Source organism: Phacochoerus africanus, chromosome 2 (genome assembly GCF_016906955.1).
Source record: "Phacochoerus africanus isolate WHEZ1 chromosome 2, ROS_Pafr_v1, whole genome shotgun sequence".
Lineage (NCBI taxonomy): Eukaryota > Metazoa > Chordata > Mammalia > Artiodactyla > Suidae > Phacochoerus > Phacochoerus africanus.
In genome coordinates this window covers 2,159,981-2,178,287 of record NC_062545.1, presented here as the reverse complement: position 1 = coordinate 2,178,287, position 18,307 = coordinate 2,159,981, and the positions used below count along the sequence as shown (strand labels likewise).

At 57.0% G+C, this 18,307-nt stretch overlaps 1 protein-coding gene across 2 annotated transcripts; it reads right to left on the bottom strand.

The window, feature by feature from the left end:
* Nucleotides 1–278: 278 nt before the first annotated feature.
* Nucleotides 279–17,107, bottom strand: RNASET2 (ribonuclease T2). 2 transcript variants are annotated; one of them, XM_047769752.1, is made up of 10 exons: nucleotides 16,990–17,107; nucleotides 16,594–16,758; nucleotides 15,009–15,069; nucleotides 12,767–12,822; nucleotides 11,394–11,451; nucleotides 8,659–8,732; nucleotides 5,589–5,702; nucleotides 3,717–3,762; nucleotides 2,106–2,180; nucleotides 279–1,383 (listed from the first exon to the last, which is right to left on the bottom strand). In XM_047769752.1, the coding sequence occupies exons 2-10, from the start codon at nucleotides 16,665–16,667 to the stop codon at nucleotides 1,189–1,191; spliced, it is 753 nt and encodes a 250-aa protein (XP_047625708.1). In that variant the 5' UTR covers nucleotides 16,668–16,758; nucleotides 16,990–17,107; the 3' UTR covers nucleotides 279–1,188. The 2 variants fall into 2 exon arrangements, with proteins under 2 accessions (XP_047625708.1, XP_047625709.1); XM_047769753.1 differs by lacking the exons at nucleotides 2,106–2,180; nucleotides 16,990–17,107.
* Nucleotides 17,108–18,307: the final 1,200 nt, after the last annotated feature.

The window sequence follows — 18,307 nt, the reverse complement described above, 5'->3', positions numbered from 1 at the left end:
GCTTTCTCCTTCCTCGTTGCCTTAGAGATGGACCGGCCAGTGAGCAGGCGGGCACCGAGCAAGGGCTGCTCGAAAGTGCAGAGACGAGCAGCCAAACGCGACCCAGGCCACTGCAGTGACGACACTATGTCCTTAACCCACTATGCCACAAGGGAAATCCAAGTGATTGTTGAATAAAAAAGAGCAGTACTGACCTGATGAAGACTAGTGTTGGGGTCATATCTTAGCCCACGCAGCTAAAAACATTTGAAAGAAGAAGGGCAGAGACCAGGGAGAAAGAACGTGAAAAGCAGTTTTAATCAAGTAGGGGAAGTCCATTCACAGACCAGCAGGGATGGTCCTTTTACAGGTGAAACGCCATCTGGCAGGTAGGATGGTGCCTGCAGCAGCGCAGCTGAGCCTGGGTGCATCAGCTGGCCTCACTGCCCGAGGGTGCGGCCTTGCCCCTGGGGCCAGGGCAGCCACAGCGTTCTGGGTACTGATGCTTCCTTCTTATAGAAAGGAAGGGGAAGCTGCTAGAGGCTGACCTGCAGGATTTCCGGCCCATGGGGAAGAACGCCCACGGGCTGGGGGTGGGGGATGCTGGCTGGCACTCAGTCCTACCCCCAGACTTCCTCTGGCGAGAAGAGAGAAGAAGCCTACAGCCCCCGGACCCAGAGCAACTCCCCTGCCAGCACCAGGGCCCTCAGAGGGTACACCCATGTCCAGGCACGGCGGTGCTGGCGGGTGAAAGTGGAACAGGAGCTGTCAGCCCCGCTCCAAGTCGCCTGACTCCTGCTTGGGGGTCAGTCCCAACATCCCCCCCCCCCCCAACATGTACTCAGAGCAAAAAGGCAGCTGGCCGAGGGATCCAGGGGAGTTCGTCTGGACCTGGACCACTGGCCCAAAGGCCAAGGGTGCCTGCTTGTCTTCCAGGGAGCGAGAGAGGAGGAAAGAAGAAAACCAGAAGCGTGATTCCAAGCACAAAGCAGCCACCAGGTGGGGGGCTCTCCTCCCTCTCAGCGTAGCCAGGGTTCGCGCCATTTGTACCTGCGCCACGACAATCAGGGCAGAAAGGAACCCAACAGGGCAGGCTTAGGTAGCGAAGGCCGCGGACAGATTTCTCACTTTCGAGCTGCTTTGTAAGAAGCGGTGGTCTTCCATCACCTCTTGATTCTCAACATGCAGACTCTTCCCAAAACCTGGGCATCAGTGCTCGGTCTCTTTGGGGGGCGGGTAAAAGACCGGGCCGTCCGCACAGATCTCCAGCCCCAGGATCGGGGTCCCTCCCGGCCCTGCGTCCCGCCTCTGGGGCGCCGGCCCCCCGGGTTCTGGACAGTCTTGCAGCTGCAGGTCCCTGGTCAGGCACAGCTCTATCTGCCCGAGGGTCTGCACCTTCTCGCCCTGCGGAAGGAAGCAGAGGCAGGTTGGGATTCAGGCCAGATCAGCAGCACGGTTCTACGATCAGCCAGTTCTGGAACTTAAAGAGGTGGTCCAGACCTCGGATCCACGCTCCAGAAGCAAGTCCCTTTCTCTGACGCCGAACTGGGGCCAGGGCCCCAGAGGGACAGCTGTGGTCACCGCCCAGAGCCTTCCCTGGGCCAGCCTGACCCCAGACACAGCCACACACACACGGCACAGGTTTACCGGGAGGAGAGGCGGCCTCGGCAGATAAGCAGGTAAGCAGCACCCTACTGCTAACTGAATTCAAGACTTTATCAGCTGACATTAGAAACTGCAACTCATCTAGAAATTGGATGGGTGGCTACAACTGAAACGACTCCGACTGACAGGGGCGAGCCTGGGAGGTGTTTAACTTGGTAAATGTACCCACATCGCCTTCTCCCTACTGCTCGTCCCCCCTGATGAGAAGCTGCCAGAAAACAGGCCCTATCCTAGCACGGCGTCAGAGAGCAATCTGTTATTTCAGAACACACACACACACACACACACACACACACACACACACACACACCCATCTGCATCCCCACAGCCCGCCCCCCAGACACACACACACACACACACATCTCTGTCCCCGGGACGTCCACGGAGAGCACAAAGCTCTGAGGGAAGCGGAGCTTGACTTCTCAGCAGACAGAAAGGGAGACAGAACATCACCAACGGACCGATTTGGGTGGAAGACACTGGACTTTGGGCACCACTCCGTACACACCGACCAGGGCATCCTTAATATCTGAAATCTGAAAGAGAATGTTCGTGAGACGGGACTCCACGGAGAGAGAGAACAGCACTGCTCCATTCACTCGGGACCCTCTGGGGTCACGCTGGCAGCAGCGTCACCTCCCCAGCCCCACTCATGGCCCAACGAAGAGCTGGGGAGGAAGGGCCCCCTGGCCCAAGGGACAGAACGCCACGCCGGGCTCCACCCTCAGCCTGTGACCCCTGCAAGCTGCTCTGCCGGGCTCCATTCTCTCCTCCCAGGGCCTGCGAGCCGGATGCTAGGAAGTCAGAGGTCACCACCCCACCCACCCACCCCCGCTGCCTGAGCCTGGGCACCCAAGGGCCTTGGGCGCTGGGAAAATGTGCTGCACTGTTGCTTTTCCGATCGCTGATGTCAGCTCTGGGCAAGAGGTGCGAACATGTTCCCCTTATCCTCTTAAACCCGAGTCCAGATGAAGGCTGAGGGGCCCCACAAACGCTGCCATACTGCCTCCTGGAAGGACATCGAAGGGCAGCTGACCTTCCCACCTGAGGGGCACGGAGCCTCCGTCCCAACTCTCCAAGGAGGGAGGGAGACAGCGGATACACAGCGCAGAGACGCAAATGTTTGTTTGTTTCGCAAACGATGGCTCAGTATCCAGCCGTGGTACTGGAAACTCACAAGCGCTAAAAGCAGTGACTTTCAGGAGTTCCCATCATGGCTCAGGGGGTTGAGAACCCGACTAGTACCCATGAGGATGCAGGTTTGATCCTTGACCTTGCTCAGTGGGTTAAGGATACATCGTTGCCATGAGCTGTGGTGTAGACTGGCAGCTGTAGCTCCAATTTGACCCCCGCGCCGCCCCCCCCCCCCCCCCCCGCCTGGGAACTTCCATATGCCTCGGGTGCAGCCATGATAAAAAAACAAACAATTAAAAGCAGTGACTTTCAGCCTTTTCTAAATCCACACCTACGACGAACATGAAAACTATCTCCAAGAACCTGACTGGTTCCTGAGAGCGATAGTTGGCACACTCGCCCCAGAAAAGGCCCGAGAGCAGAGGCTTCAGGCCGCGGTCGGATGGCCACTGATGCCAGGAGTGACCTGGCTGTGCGCCAACAACTGCTGACACAAACGGGCCACCCTGGGGGGACGTCTATCTTCCGTGTCGGCCACTAGCCAATGGGGTCGGTCATGCTTAAACTTCCCGTTTTATGAACCACAGTTACAACAACAAACTTTCATGTTCTCCCTCAACCTACCCTACCTACCACTCTGCTTTCCAGCACTGCACACCCTGCCCGCCCTCCAGACCCCAGAACGCACGTCTCGCCACGGAACCACGAACCCGCTTCAAAGTCGCCCAAGCAGCCTTCACTTTATCCTCCAAAGGTACAGGACCAAAACATTCACATCAGGCCCATTTAGAAATGCTACAGTCGAGCGGGGGGTGGGGGCTGGTTTGGGTCACTTTAATACGCGAGCGTAGCTCTCAGGCTGAAGTGACGCTTGCACTCAGCAGGGTGTCCCCAGTTAGCAGACACACATTTGAGAAGAAGCTGAAAGCAAGACTTACCTGGTAGTAACTGATGGATGGTTTTATCCCCAGCTTTTGGAGCGTGCTAAAATTCAAAGTGAAAAATACACATATTATATAATGAAGGTCTATTTTCCTTGCTTGTTTTTACCATATTTCATAGCAAAAATTAAGTGTGTGTTTTCTCTTAGCTTGAGCAATAACACTGTTGGCCAGGGCAGCAAATAAATGGCGCTGGGGTGGTCCCGCGTTCCCCTCACCCCCGCACTCCCAGGTCTGATCCAGGCCTCTTTCCAGCACCCAGCCTCTCAGCAAGGATCCGCTGGCCACTACCAACGGGAACGGGCTCCACATGACCATCCAGCCGTCACACCTGTTCTAGAAGATGGTCAGCAATTGAGTCTGGATTCTAGGCTCATCCTAAAATCCCTGCACTTGGTCAAATTTTTAATACCTAGAGCCTCGAATCATTTCCTAAAGCACAGGGTTTTAACCAGCTCGAGTGAATCCTGATCAAACGATGATATGGTAAATTAACTAAATTTTATAGACAACATTTAAAAAGCTCAGACCAGGAGTTCCCGTCGTGGCTCAGCGGTTAATGAATCCGACTAGGAACCGTGAGGCTGTGGGTTCCATCCCTGGCCTCACTCAGTGGGTTAAGGATCTGGCGTTGCTGTGGCTCTGGTGTAGGCCGGCGGCTGCAGCTCCGATATGACCCCTAGCCTGGGAACCTCCAAATGCCGCGGGTGCAGCCCTAGAAAAAGACCAAAAAAAGAAAGAAAGAAAGAAAGAAAGAAAGAAAGAAAGAAAGAAAGAAAGAAAGAAAGAAAGAAAAGATGAGTTTGGCATCAACCCCCGGCCACATCTGTGGGAAATCCGAGGTCTTTGGGTCTGGATATTCTGCGTTTTTGCAGGTCTGCTACCTTCGTATCCAAAGTAAAGAAAAAACTGCTAGTTTGTGATAATTTGACAGGCTTACCTCTGAGAAAAAGACAGTAATGGTTGATGACATAGAGGAAAGTATAAGGGATTTTAAAGTTTTGCGTCAATTTTAATTTAATTTTGTGAGGACTAAGGTTTTAGATTTTCCTGGGAGAAACCGGGAAAGAATGGGATTTCTCTAATGGTTCTATATAGTTTTTAGCAAGACATTCTATTCCCAGGCGGGCTCATCACTCAGCAGGCGCGGGAGGGGACGGTCTCTGGGGCAGGGACTCCGCCCTATGAGCCACCCACGCGGAGCGGGGCAGGGGGGGTTCCCACGCGGGGTGCCGGGAACCCATCTGGCGCCCTCTTGCCCAAGAGCTGCGGCTCCCAGTTGCACTTCTTGCAGGAACAGCTCCGCTCGGCCTTCACCAGCTGTGTCAGCTGCTGCCAGGCCCTCAGCCTAGTTCCAGTTTACGACGAGTGCGGAGGCAGTGGGAAGAGCTGCCTGCACATCCTGGCTGCCCGCCCCCCGGGGCCCCCACTGGGGTTCACTGGGGTTCACGAGTCTCCAGGGCTGAGCGAGGGGCGGGCTCCCTGGGGCCGGGTCATTCCTGGGGTTCAAGGGCTCGCCCAGCACCCAGCCCCCGCTGTTGCCCGAGCAACAGAGCAAAGATCCGAGGTCCCCGACGTGCAGGTCTAGCTGAGGCAGCCCGCGTCTATCAAACCACAGCAGGAAGAGGCGCCAAAGTTAATCTCGTCCCCCTGAGGCCCATGCGCCTTCAGAGCCCCGGGCCTCTGCGTCTACTGGGGGGGCGGGTGTTGGTCCCCCCAGTGACTGGGAAAGGCTCACTGGGAGGGTCTCTCAGGGGTGATTCTGCCCGCCGGTTCCCAGGTCCATGACTCCTGTCCCACTCACCTCAGGGGCTGGGGTGACCTGAGAGAGGGGGTGTGGGAGGCAAGCTACCAGCCCAAGTCACCCACCTGTTCAGAGCAAGCTCCTTATACAGATCCAGAGTTTTGCCAAAGTATTTCCTTTGGGAATTGAGGGCATCCAGCTGGGCGGCGCAGGTGCCGTGCTTCTCCCACTCGTGCCTCCTGCAGGGATGTTCAGGTCAGGTCTCTGGTTGGAGCGTCAGGAAATCAGCTCCCAACAAAAGGTCCCCACGGGCTCCTCCAGCTGCAGGGTCTCCCCTGCGGCTTCTTCCAGAAAGTGGGAGTTTCTCATCTCAATTCAGGCAACCACGCAAAGCCCCACACAAGGGACCAAGGCCCCGCTGAGCACAGCACCACCTCCAAGGCTGCCCGTCACCTTCCCTGCGGGATTCCTCTGCTGATCGGCTCGGATTCACTCCGCGGTTAACACGCCCAAGCGAGGAAAAAAGAAGACACGTTCGTTCAGGCACCCACAGACTCACACGGCACCAGCTGTCCTCCCGGAAAGCCAGGCCCTTACAGCCAGGGCATCTCACGGCAGCAGCAAAAGAGCTGGCACACGAGAGGCAGAGTCACCCATCACAGGGATGCCTGAGGCCTGTTCCCCACCGGCACCTCTGCTCACCGACCGTCACGTCTCAGACGTCCGTCTATGCGGACAACTGTACTAAAACAGCAGCCCAGCCAGAGGTCTGCCAACCTGCAGTAAATCTGCATTCAAGAAAAACACTGCTGCTGATAATAAGGCCTCACATCTTACTGAAGACTAAAGTTTCACAAGACATTCGCTCATTCTCCATTTGATTCTCACAGCTCTGCAAGGAGAAAACATTAGGGGTGGAGAAATGGGGAAACCGAGGCCCAGAGGGGCTAGCTAGGACCCCAGCTTCACTGCCGCCCAGGCAGGCTGCTCTGACCCGCCCCTGGCCCTGCCCCGCACTCGGGCCCGTCCCCCGCCTTGGGCCGCCATGGACCCAGATGCTAAACATACCTCCTCCCCACCTTCACACTGACTGACAACTAGTCGATTCAGAGGTTCGCCACGGCAGCACGGGAAAAGAAAACAGACGTCAGCTTTCCTCGGCTTTATCCTCGACTAATTCGTGCAGGTGTAAGAAATAGGATTCGTGCGTTCAAACGGCACCCATGCGCAGTGCCATGGAAATGGAAGCTGTGCGCACCCATTCTCCGGGAGCCCCGCCCAGAGTGCCAGCTTTAAGCGACTGCCACGGCTCGCGGACCTGAGAAAGCCGTGAGGGAAGGTGAAAACAGGGAAATAACTAACTTCCTTCATCTGAAATAGTTTCCGGAGTCCAATACTTGATAACTTTCTAAATTCTGTGAAGTCCAGAAAGGGGGTTCTTTCCAGCTCACTGAGCATGTGACCTGAACTGCAGGTGGCTGAGTGTCTGAGGAGCAGGAACGGGACATCCAAAACCTGTGGCAGGGGTGTCGGGCACGTCAGGGGCTGAAGCACACGCAGCCCAACCGTTCCTAGCTCGTAATAACTACTCAGTAAATACCGACTGTTGCTGTTCTTGGGCCAAATTTAACTCCAGAGACGGTAGGGCTAAGAGTGTGTCACAGGGCTGACGTTAATACAGTCTGAACATGGAGTCATCTGGACCTGGACACCTGCCACCCGACGCAAAATCGTCAGCCACCAAGCAGAAGCGACTATGGCCTCGCCTCATGCCCCCAGCACGGCCGTAAGCTGACGTCCCACCTGGCCTGTCTTGGGGACGGAAGGAGGCAGCGGTTCCTCAGGGGCCCAGGCCCCCCCTCCCCCGACAGCGAGGTGGCATCGCCAATCTGGGCATCACCGAATTCTCGTTCTTTTTCTTAGGAGAATCAAAAACCTCATGCAAATCCTACTTTGCAGAGGGGGGTGTACACAGCACTTGTCAAGAGCCCTGATTATGCTGAGCGATTCCGTCCAGGAATCATCTGGAGCGCCAGGTAACACCAAGTCCCCCTAGGCGGCACACCTGATTCCCCCGTGAGACCACCGAGAAGAGCTTTCTGATGGGAGTCCCCCTTCGGGACAGGAGAGGCCGGGGCGCCTCCGTGGATGCTTTGCCACTCGCACAGTAAGGTGGCCTGGGCGACGGCGGCCCAAGGGCAGTAACCGGGCAGACGTGGCGGGCCACGTGCGCGTCCCCACACCCGCGCCGCACTCGGGAGCTCCAGGAGGCACCAGGGCGGGACGTGTACCTTCCTCCTTTACGACCGCTTCTAAGGGTGGACTTGAACGACCATCGTGAAGCCGGACGTCCTTTTTTCTCTATCAGAACAGAAAAAGAACGTGCGCTCTGCCCATACCGGCCGATCAAACGTTCAAGGTCCAGCTCACAGCCGGTCTTTGTGTCTGTTTACTGATGTATTTCTCCGCCGTCTGGCAAAACCCCGACTGACTGTCACAGAGCACCGGAACCCCTGGAAAGGCTCTAATTTGTTTCCTTAGTTACCAAAGGCTGCTTTATTCCTAAGGATGCTCTCAAGTGCTAATATTGATTTTCCCTGTTTTAACTCTTTAAGGCCATAAGCTATTTGGAAACCATTTTCTAGAACACAGGCGACACAGGGAAAGCAATGTGGCCTGAACCGTTCGTCTCCCCATCTTTCACGGGGCGCCTCTCTCTTCTACCGAAGGGGTGACGGCAGCCTCCAGGTCCAGCCCGACCAGCCCTAAACCACTTTCCTGCCCCGCGCGCTCGCTTGAGTGGAACCTCACGCCGAACCGCAGCAAGCCAAGAGGACAGACGTCACTGTCCTTCCATTTTGCGTCCCCACATTTAACCGTTCCCGCAGATTCTACACAAAAATACGGCCAAGTTAAACTAATCCCTTAGGCCAAGCTCTGGTGTCATGGGAATTAGGAACTGCCGCCCTGGAGCGAGGGAGAAAATGAGTAACGTTAAGATGAACGAAGGAGTGTGATAGAGTAAAGACAAGCTTACACAGGAAGGGCTGCCGCCCCCGTTTCTCATCCACTGGAGAGAAGCACCCAGACAGGCTCCAGAGGCTGTCCCCTGCGCTCTGCGGTTCCATCAGGAACAGCTCGGAAGCTCCCCGGCCCGGGCGTCCTGCTCCCGAAGGACCTGAGATTCCGACTCACCAGAAGTGGACGCTGTGGTTGGGAGACGAGTGGAGCACGTCGGGCCAGTAGAGCCTCATGTCCGGCAAAAGGCCCTGGAGTGAGAAGAGGAACGTGATACATCCGCGCGGGAGCTGACGACTCAGAGCCTACAGGGGGCACTCGATAAACGGAGGCCCTGAGCCTGACTCTGGCGAGCAAGTGGATGCTGCGTTTATTTGCATGCACTGTTTCCTGCAGCACAGCGAGGAGTGAAATCCGGGTCGTCGTGTTTGAAAACATAAGCTCTGGAGTTCCCGTTGTGGCTCAGCGGGTTAGGAACCTGACACAGTCTGGGAGGATGAGGGGTCTATCCCTGGCCTTGCTCTGTGGGTTAAGGATCGGGTGTTGCCACAAAGCTGCTGCATGGGCTGCAGAAGCGGCTTGGATCCGGCATTGCTGTGGCTGTGGCATAGGCCTCAGTTGCAGTTCCAATTCGACCCTGGCCTGGGAACTTCCATATGCCGCAGGTGTGGCCCTAAAAAGAAGAAGAAAGAAAGAAAGGTGTGCAGACCCTCGTAGGACGGCCTCACTGCCTCCTGCCCGCCGCCACTCCCACAGTTCCGGATCCTCGCCACCACCTCGTCAGCAGTTTGACCCCAGCCCCTTCCCGCCCCGGTGCAGCCCACCTTCTCCCAGCAGCCGACATCCCTCAGGAAGCTGCCCACCCCCCGTTCCCATCTCCCACCTGCCACAATCTGGCTTCGGCCCCAGCAGCCTTGGGGAGTTGGGTGACGACATAATTTATTGCCCAAAGCAGGGCACTTTTGTTCGGGATGAACGCTAGACTGGAGCCTCGCTACAAAACAGGGAAAGCGGCACTGTTCTGAACAAGGGGCCCGCCTGTCCCCTCCCTACCCGGAGTGGCAGGTCCTCCATCCAAAGGGACCACAGCCTTCCCTTCCCGAGCCCTGGGGATACTCCTCCCACGGGTTCCCCTCTGGCCTCCTCTGCTTCTTCGCCCGCCCCTGCCCCCTGCCCTCACACCCCGGCTCCCAGGCTTTCCTTAACTGTCCCCGGGCCGACGCTGAGGTCCACCTCCAGCTCAGACCTCTCTCCTGACGCACTGAGCCCACCTGGATGTTTCCAGGGCACTTCAGACCCAAGGTGCCCCAAGCTGGCCCGCGATCACACATCCGTCCAGCCCGGCCCTGCGCAGGGAGGGGGCCCGATACACTCCTAGCTGAGCCCAGGCCTGCCGGTCGCTTCCTCTCGAGGCCCGTCCTGGCGCTCTGCTTCCGGGCACCCCCACCCATGCCCAGCCCCACGGCCTCTGTCTACGCAAGCTCTCTGCCCCTGCAGGGCCCCAGGAGGCTCCGCACTCCTCCCCCACACCTCCTCTCCCCTCAACAGGGCAGCAGGACAACCCTGAGAAACTCCCCAGCTTGAATGTTCCAATGACTTCCCACTGGTTTTAATCCAGAGAAACACTTCTTATCCAGCAAACAAGGCGCCGCAGGACCTAGCACTAAACACCACCCGGGCTCACTGTTCGCCCCCCAGCCATACTGGCTTCCTCCCCATTTCTCAAAAGCTACCCCAGGGCCTTTGCACATGCTGCTGCCACAGCCTCTCCCGTCTGCTTAAGTCAGATTCCAGCTCAGTCCGCCTCCCCAGGGGAGGCCACTGCCTGGAGCTCTCGGCCCGTTTCCCTCCAGGCGCCTTCGTCGCGGTGATGAGCTGGCACCACCAGCACCCCACGGCCGGCGGCAGGCGAGGCGGGCCCGAGGCCACGTCTGCTACTGCTCCCCGTGCCTCCAGCCCTGGCACGGCGCCTGGCAAACTGTTGGCACTCAGTACCCTGTTGTGAGTGAATTAACCTCCCGTCCACTGTGGGATCACAAGACTAACCAGGAACATGAGGGAGGGTCTGAGTGGGGAAGAAAAAAGGGTGTCGGAGGAGGAGGGGTCACCAGCCTCCGGGGCCCTGGTCTCTCGGGCCTCCCGGCTCACAGGCGAGTCCTCACAGGCAGGAGAGAGGAGGAAAAAGTGCCATCTGGACGAGAGCCTGTGATGGGTTTGGAACTAATCACCTTGACGCTTCTGGGGTCGTGAATTCCTCGGAAATGGTCCAGAATTCTAGCAAATCCTAATTCTACTCCATGTTTTCAGGGACACCCCAGTGATCCTGCAAACTTCCCTGTAAATCCAGATGCTAGTTACCCTGAAGGACGACTAGCGACAGACCAGGGGCTGTCGGCTCCCATGGAGAAGGGAACACGTGCACGCGTGCGTGTGCACCCGCGTGTGTACACACGAGGAAAAAGTCTCAGAAGAGAAATTCTGCTACCAGCTCTGGTCCAGCGCAGTCCCACGAGCTACCCTGCAACACCAGGCTTTGTCCTGGAAGAGCCCATCCCTCCCACGGAGAAACAGGCCCGGCTGAGAAACCCACCCTCCCGCCACAGCCCGAAAGGCCAGCCCGGGGCTCAGCTCTTCTCTAAGCCAGAGCTGTGCACACGCGCCTGAGCGCATGCCGAGCCGGCCGGCGTCCTGCGTCCGGGGGTATCGGGCCTCGGGCTGGAGCCAGGGCCGGCTTGCTCACAGCCACTGCAGCCCGTTGGGTCCAGGGCAGAGGAGGATTTAATTAAACACAAATCATATTTAATTTGTGGGGCTGTCCTAGATAGCAGTGAGCACCAGGTCCGATCCCGGTGACCACGCCTTAAGACCTTGCAGCTCTGCGGAGGCGACATAATTAAAGGTGATACATATACCTTGATCTCGTCGGGGTTAAAGGGCCAGGACCGGTTACACTCTCCGCTTTTATCAGGCCTTGAAATTAAAATTGAAAAAACAAAGGGAGATCAGTCTTGGTTGGACTGGTTCCAAGCAGCCCGAGAAAGCACCTGCACAAGGTCAGTAGCGAACGAGAGAAGGGTGGGCTCCGGCCAGGACCCCCCACCACCACCACCCACTGAGGGAGTCCGCCCAGACACAGCAGTCGGTGGCCACGCTCTCTCTAAACCTCCAGGCACAAGGCGGCAGCAGCCCACTTCCTGGCAGAAGCAGCAAAACAAGCACCCCAGCAGGGGGCCCTCCAGAGTCAGGGCCACTGGGGTTTTCTGTTGGGTTCTGTGTCATTGGCCAAACTCCCCTCAATCAGGGCAGGAGAACAGCAGGATGCTGTCTCCATCTCTTAATGGAACAACACACGTGATGTGCTTGGAAAGCGCCCGGTAGTGACTTAAGATCGGCCGGTGTGATCTCTTCAAATCCAAGCAGCTCCCCCCGCCGCGCCCCGCCGCTTGTGGCTGTGAGCCTGTCCTGTGTCTAATTCTGGACGTGTCAACTCTGTCTTCACGTGCAGCTTGGTTCATGAGGGACCACACCTGCCCCCTACACCCCTCTCCTGTCTCCAGGGTCGAGGGACCTGACGGCGCTGTGCAGCGCTGGGCACAGTCACCCCAGCGAGAAGACAGCCCAGGGCATGAAACCCCAGAGAGGCAAAGGGCCCAGAGACCAAAGTGGCCAGGTCGCCCACGAGCCTCAGGGCACAGGGGGGTGAGGCCAGGTCCTCAGGCCCCAGGTAAATTTGCCTTCTGCTGCCCCTGTCCCTGAAGGAACAGCAAATGCCAAGACACCCTCCTCTCCTGAAGCAGCGGGACCAGGCCGATCCCTCTGCACAAATCGATGAACATAGTTTAACATGTGTACATGTAACAAAGAGTAAACGAAATGCAGGCAAAACCAGAAAAACGAACTCGGATGTCTGCGAAACAGGCACAATGCAGACACATCTTACACACACGATATACACACATATTGACTTACTTATTTTTAGGTATTTACTAACTGGCCCCAAAAGAAGAAGATAAGAAAATGAAAACATAGTCATCTGAAAGGTACCCAGAATCCTTAAACGCATATTTCAACCAGACTGTGACCACGCTATCGAAGCAGAACTCAATGCAAAGAGAAATAAGGTTATGCCAGAAAGACTAAACATGTTTTGAAATAGGGATCTGGTCTATCGAATGGCCCTCCCAACAGAAGTCACAAGGCTGCCTATGGGGACCAGGCTCGAACTAGAGTTCCAGGTTAGCCAGCCTCTTGGGCTGTTCAAGTTTCAAATGCCCAGAGCACTTGCCATAGTCCGTGTATCGTCCAGTAATCCGGAGGGTGTTCACAGTTGTTTGCAACTTCCTGTGGAGAAAAGACAAGAGGCAACTGGTTTGTTGCTTATTAAAGACACTCAGCAACCTTGCTTTCTTCGGCAAACATCAGTGAGATGCACTAGGGGACCAACACAAAGTAATTCCGTGCTCATTTACAATAACTGCACTGCAGCAATAGTCATGAGGTTACTCATGGGGGCTGGATGTTTCATTTGCAATGAGAGGATCAACCCTCAAACAATTAAGAAAACAGAACGGGAAAGCTATTTTTGCTCTTTTTATGTGCCTAAAATTAAACCAATCAGATGGATGCACTCATAGTGACCCACGGATACTTTTCTTAATCAAGAATGCGAGCAAGAGGCTGACAGAACCCTGCAAAATTCCAATCTGTTCAGGCACCAGGTCCAAAGACAACAGCGAAATAAGAAGTATTGAAATCTGGAGTCAACAAAAACACCAAGGTCGGGGCAGACCCTCAGCAGCGAAGTCATCCCATAGATAAAAGTCTATGGGACCTCCAAATCATCTGCTAAAATGGAGTTTTTCCAAAGCAAACAACCCTTAGGAAATACACCTGGGCTAGCCAGCAGTGAGTGAGAAGCGGGGCTCCCGCAAGGAGTCAGCACATAAAAGGCAGACACTAGGTCTGGCGAGGAGCAGAGGAGGCCTCCTGCCCCCCAGCAAGCCTTCCCCGTTCCCTGTTCGACTCGCCCTTTGATGTAGGGAGGCAGCTTTTGCGGGTGGATGGAAGTGCAGGTCTGGCTGGTGACGTGAGGAGCTACAGGCCGGGGCAGGGGGTGGGGGTGGGCTGCAGGGAAGGCTGGACCGCGGCAGGATCAGAGCGAGAGGCCCCGTCCATCCCCAAGGAAACCACCGTCCAAAGCAGGCAGGCCTGTCCCGGGGCTGAGGCTGCGGAAGGGCAAGGCCGACCGGGCAAGGGGTTTCCTCCCAGCGCTACACCCAGCGCCCTGGACGAGCCTTTGAGGGGTGACGGGGGTCCGGGTGCAGCTTTCTTTCCTGCATCAGCACGTATTCAGCAGCCCCTGGTGTGTGCCCGCCGGGCTGTGCTGAGCGCTGAGGACAGCCCTGTCCCTGCCTGTGACGGCCCTGCTCCCAGGGTGATGTCTCCACTGGAAGACCAGGACCCCTGGACTGGAATTAATCCCCAAACAGTATTTTGCTAGTAATTGATTTTGTTCAATCGCATTTCTAAAGCATCAAGGCAGGACCGCAGGCATATTTAGTCGGTGCAGGAACGTGCCCACGCCCTACCCTGGGCCCCGAAGGCAAACCTCCCAGGTCACCCAGGACCAGAGCTGTCCCCACACGGGTCCCTCCCTCCCAGAGGCAAGCACAAGGGCTCAGGTGGAGCCAAGCTGAGGCAGAGGAGGCGCCACCTGGGCCAGCACAGCAAAGGGGACAGGGAAGGCTCAGGGGACATATTTTCCTGAGCCTGGCAGTGATGGAGGGAGGAGACAGGCCAGGCCTGTGGTAGGGTGAAGCCTGTCCCCAAAGGACATGGTGAAGCCCTAACCCAGACCCTGTTATTGGAACAGGGTCGAGGGGAGGGCACACTGGAGGAAGGTGGCCCTAAATGCCATCTCCGGGCTTCCTTTAAGAAGCAGAGACACAGAGCAGAGAGCACCACGCAGAGACGGGGCAGCGACTGTGTCTGTAAGGGGGACACCGGCAACTCCAGGAGCGGGAAAAGGCGTGGAGCACGTCCTCCCGCAAAATTCCAGAAGGGGTCTCTCGGCTCAGCAGTAAGGAACTGACTAGGATCCATGAGGATGCGAGTTCGATCCCTGGTCTTGCTCAGTGGGTTAAGGACCTGGTGTTGCCGTGAGCTGTGGTGCAGGTCACAGACACCGCTTGTATCTGGCGTTGCTGTGGCTGTGGTGGAGGCCAGCAGCCGCAGGTCCGATTCCAACCCCTTCCCTGGGAACCTCCATGTGCCGTGGGTGCGGCCTTAAAGGACAAAGAAAAACCACTTCCAGATGGGATCGGCCCACGCCCTGGTCTCAGACTGTCAGTCCCCAGAACGGGGAGAGTACACTTCTGATGCCTGAGCCACACTGTCTGTGCGCTGTGTCACGGCCCCAGGAAGGACCCGCACAGGATGGACTGGGAGGCTCTCAGGGGGGGACACCACACACAAACCTCCACCTTACAGGTCTCTCGGATCCAGGGGCCCCTCCAGGAAGAACTTACATTGCACACCGTCATAGGCCAGTGGTGAACCATAATTAGTTTTTTCCACTCGTGGTCGCCACTGTTAAAAGACAAGGAACTTATTTCTCAAGAACTTTTTAGGAGCTACAGAAAAATTACTTCATCCATCCACTGACACCATCATTCATTCAGGGAACACTGAGTGCCTGTCACAGACCAGGCACTGCTTCGGGGCCCCTGCTGGAGACGGTGACCCCTGGCCTTGCTCAGCAGGTTAAGGATCTGGCATTGCCACAAGCTGAGTCAGCTCTGGCATTGCTGTGGCTGTGGCCGGCAGCTGCAGCTCAGATTCAACCCATAGCCTGGGAACTTCCATATGCCAAGGGTGTAGCCTTAAAAAGACGAAAAAAAAAAAAAAAAGAGAGAGAGAGAGAAAGAAAACCGAATTTCACATAGGCGGAAACTGAAACCGGAAGGTTAGGCAGAGGCCAGAAAGGTTAGACCTTGTGTTATTACGCACTGTCACCGTAGGTCATTCATAATAAAACTGTCAAGACTCACGATGTCTGTGACACAATGTCCGCTACAGCACAGGCGAAGGAGCGTGTAAGAGAAACATCCTTCCAAACAAAGCAAAGGAGACGGTGCTGTGAAAAAGAAAGGCCCCCTCCTCGGAGGAGAAGGGCCTGGGAGAACAGCCGCTGACCCTTGAGGTCCTTCGAGTCAGGAGCTGAATCAGCTTCATGTTCTCCAAACCGTGCCAGGCTGACCAACCCGCAGAGGCAGAGTCATGAGGCAGTTGGCGGTGGCCGCATTCTAGAGCCTCAGGCCCTCCGCCGGCCCAGGCAAGGCTCCACCCACACTCTGTACTTCAACGGATTTCTTCTCCATCAGTGGGGCTCTTTTTCAAAAAATACACTTTCTGGGAAAACTGAAATGTCATGTTATCTTTAAAAGTAAACACTAAAGGAGTTCCCATCGTGGCACAGTGGTTAATGAATCCGACTAGGAACCATGAGGTTGTGGGTTCAGTCCCTGCCCTTGCTCAGTGGGTTAAGGATCCGGGGTTGCCGTGAGCTGTGGTGTAGGTTGCAGACGTGGCTCGGATCCCGCGCTGCTGTGGCTCTGGTGTAGGCCGGTGGCTACAGCTCCGATTCGACCCCTAGCCTGGGAACCTCCATATGCCGCAGGAGCAGCCCGAAGAAATAGTAAAAAGACAAAAAAAATAAAAAATAAATAAATAAATAAAAGTAAACACTAAAACAGCAATGGTGCTTCGCAGAAAAGAAAAACGGCCCCATTCCTGCAGGAAGTATGAAACTTCTATTAATATGATCATTACTCAAATGAAACAGAAGAGCCTTAAAACCCGGTACTAAGACCGGCTACAAAAGTGAAAAATGAGAACCCCCTCCAGGAGAGCCTGTTTACCCCTGATTTTCAGTGCAACAGAGAGCGTGGAAGGAGGGAACCAGGGGCGGGGGAGGAAGGGCTGGAGGGAGGAACTTGGAACTTCCCAGGGTCGTACAGGAACCTGGACAAAATGCGTGCGGCCGCCTGGGAGAATCTCAGCTTCCCCCCCAGCCCCCAGCCGCCCGGGTCCCGCACCCCCCAGGCAGCTCACCTCCAGAGTTCGCGCGCGCCGCCCAGGCAGCAGAGCGCCAGGCAGAGGACGCCGAGGCCGGCCGGGAGCCGCATCGCGCCGAAGGCAGGGAAGACCCCGGAGGGGCACAAAGGCTCGGCTTTCCGAGGGCGCGAGGCCGTGTCCAGAGCCAGGCCCCGCGTTTCCCTGAAAATGGACAGATTTCCTTAAGCCGATCACGCACGCCGTCGGGCGGCCTGCAGGCAGCGCGGTCAACCCCCCCCACCCCCGAGGAACACAGTGGACCAGGCCAGCACCGACAGGTCCGAAACCCCTGACCCCTGACCCGAGCGGGCCCTGGACCCCAGATCCCCGCCCAAGTGGGCCCCGGATCCCGGATCCCTCCCGTCAGGAGCTCCAGGGACCCCGCCGCCTCACCGGGCTCGCCAAGGCGCACACGAGTCCGGGCCTGCGCCCCGCAGCTACCCCGGCGGCGACCCCCGCGGTGCCCTGAGCCGGGTGTGTTTCCGCGAAGGGCGCCCGACGCCACGCCCCCGGCCCGGGGCCCGCCCCCAGCCTCGGCCACGCCCCGGCGCCCAAGGCCCCGCCCCCGGGCCGCCGGCCGGGTTCCGCGGGAGGACACACGCCGCCCGGTCTGTTCTTCCTCTTTGCCTTTTTGACTAGGCTTCCCTTTCGGCCTAATTCCCGCCCGCCTTCGCCCCTCACCCGAACCCGTAAAGTCAATTTTCAAGCCGCCGTCCCTCAGCTCCTGGTACCTGGTCCCTCCTCCCCGCGTTGAGCTGCCTAGGAGCCGATGTGGTCAGGGCCGAGGGTCCAGCCCGGAAGATTCCTGGCACAGCTGCTCCCCTGAAGGTGTGTGACAAGTGTGCAGGCACAACGCCTTGGGGCGCAGAGAAGTGCAGAGGAGAAGGCTGCTCCCTTGAGGCCAGGCTGTCCTAAAGGCGCTAGGCCCTCAGAACCCGAGCAGGAATGGAGGCTGAGCGTCCTCTCCACCACAGGGCCTACTGGGGCAGCCCTTGGTCTCCAGGCTTTGGTGTCTGTCCAGCTCCAAGACCAGAGGGGGGCCCCTGCCCTAACCCGACGCGAGTCCATTTGTCTCTGCTGCATTCGCATGGCTCTACCTAGAACAGCAGGCCCTTCAGAGCTGAGCCTCCCCCAGGACCATCAGTCAGATGCAAAAGCAAGCCTGTGGCAGCAGGCCTACTGCCAAGCAGACAACGAGCGTCCTTGGACCTGAGGACCAGGAGACGCATGACCATCAAAGCAGGGCTCAGATCGCTGGGCGGAGGAGGAGGCAGCAGATTCCTGCTATGCCCCCTGCCGCCTGCGGCTCAGACTTTAGTCCGCATCCCTCCTCCTCTGTCCTCAGAAACTACACCTTCAGTGATGGCCAGTGACCTCCTAACTGCGAAAAGTGGTTGGTCCCCTGGGTTCTCTGTGACTGTCAACCTTCTCTCTCCACTCTGCTGCCAAGGGGTAATGAAACTGAGCAGAACCCACCGGCCCCTCCCGGGTACAAAAGTGTTTCTGTGGCCCCTGCTTCCTGTTTGTAGCAAAGGGCTTCAGCCTCCACGACCTGCCCTGAGTTCCAAAGGGCAGATTCAGGCAGCTGCTAATTAGGGAAGAGAGGGAACGCGAAACAAAGGAAAAACAATCAGGAAACTGCAGCAATAAAACTGAGTCCCAGTTCCTCCTCAAGATATAAATAGACACCAAAACATCCTCCGCGGGAACT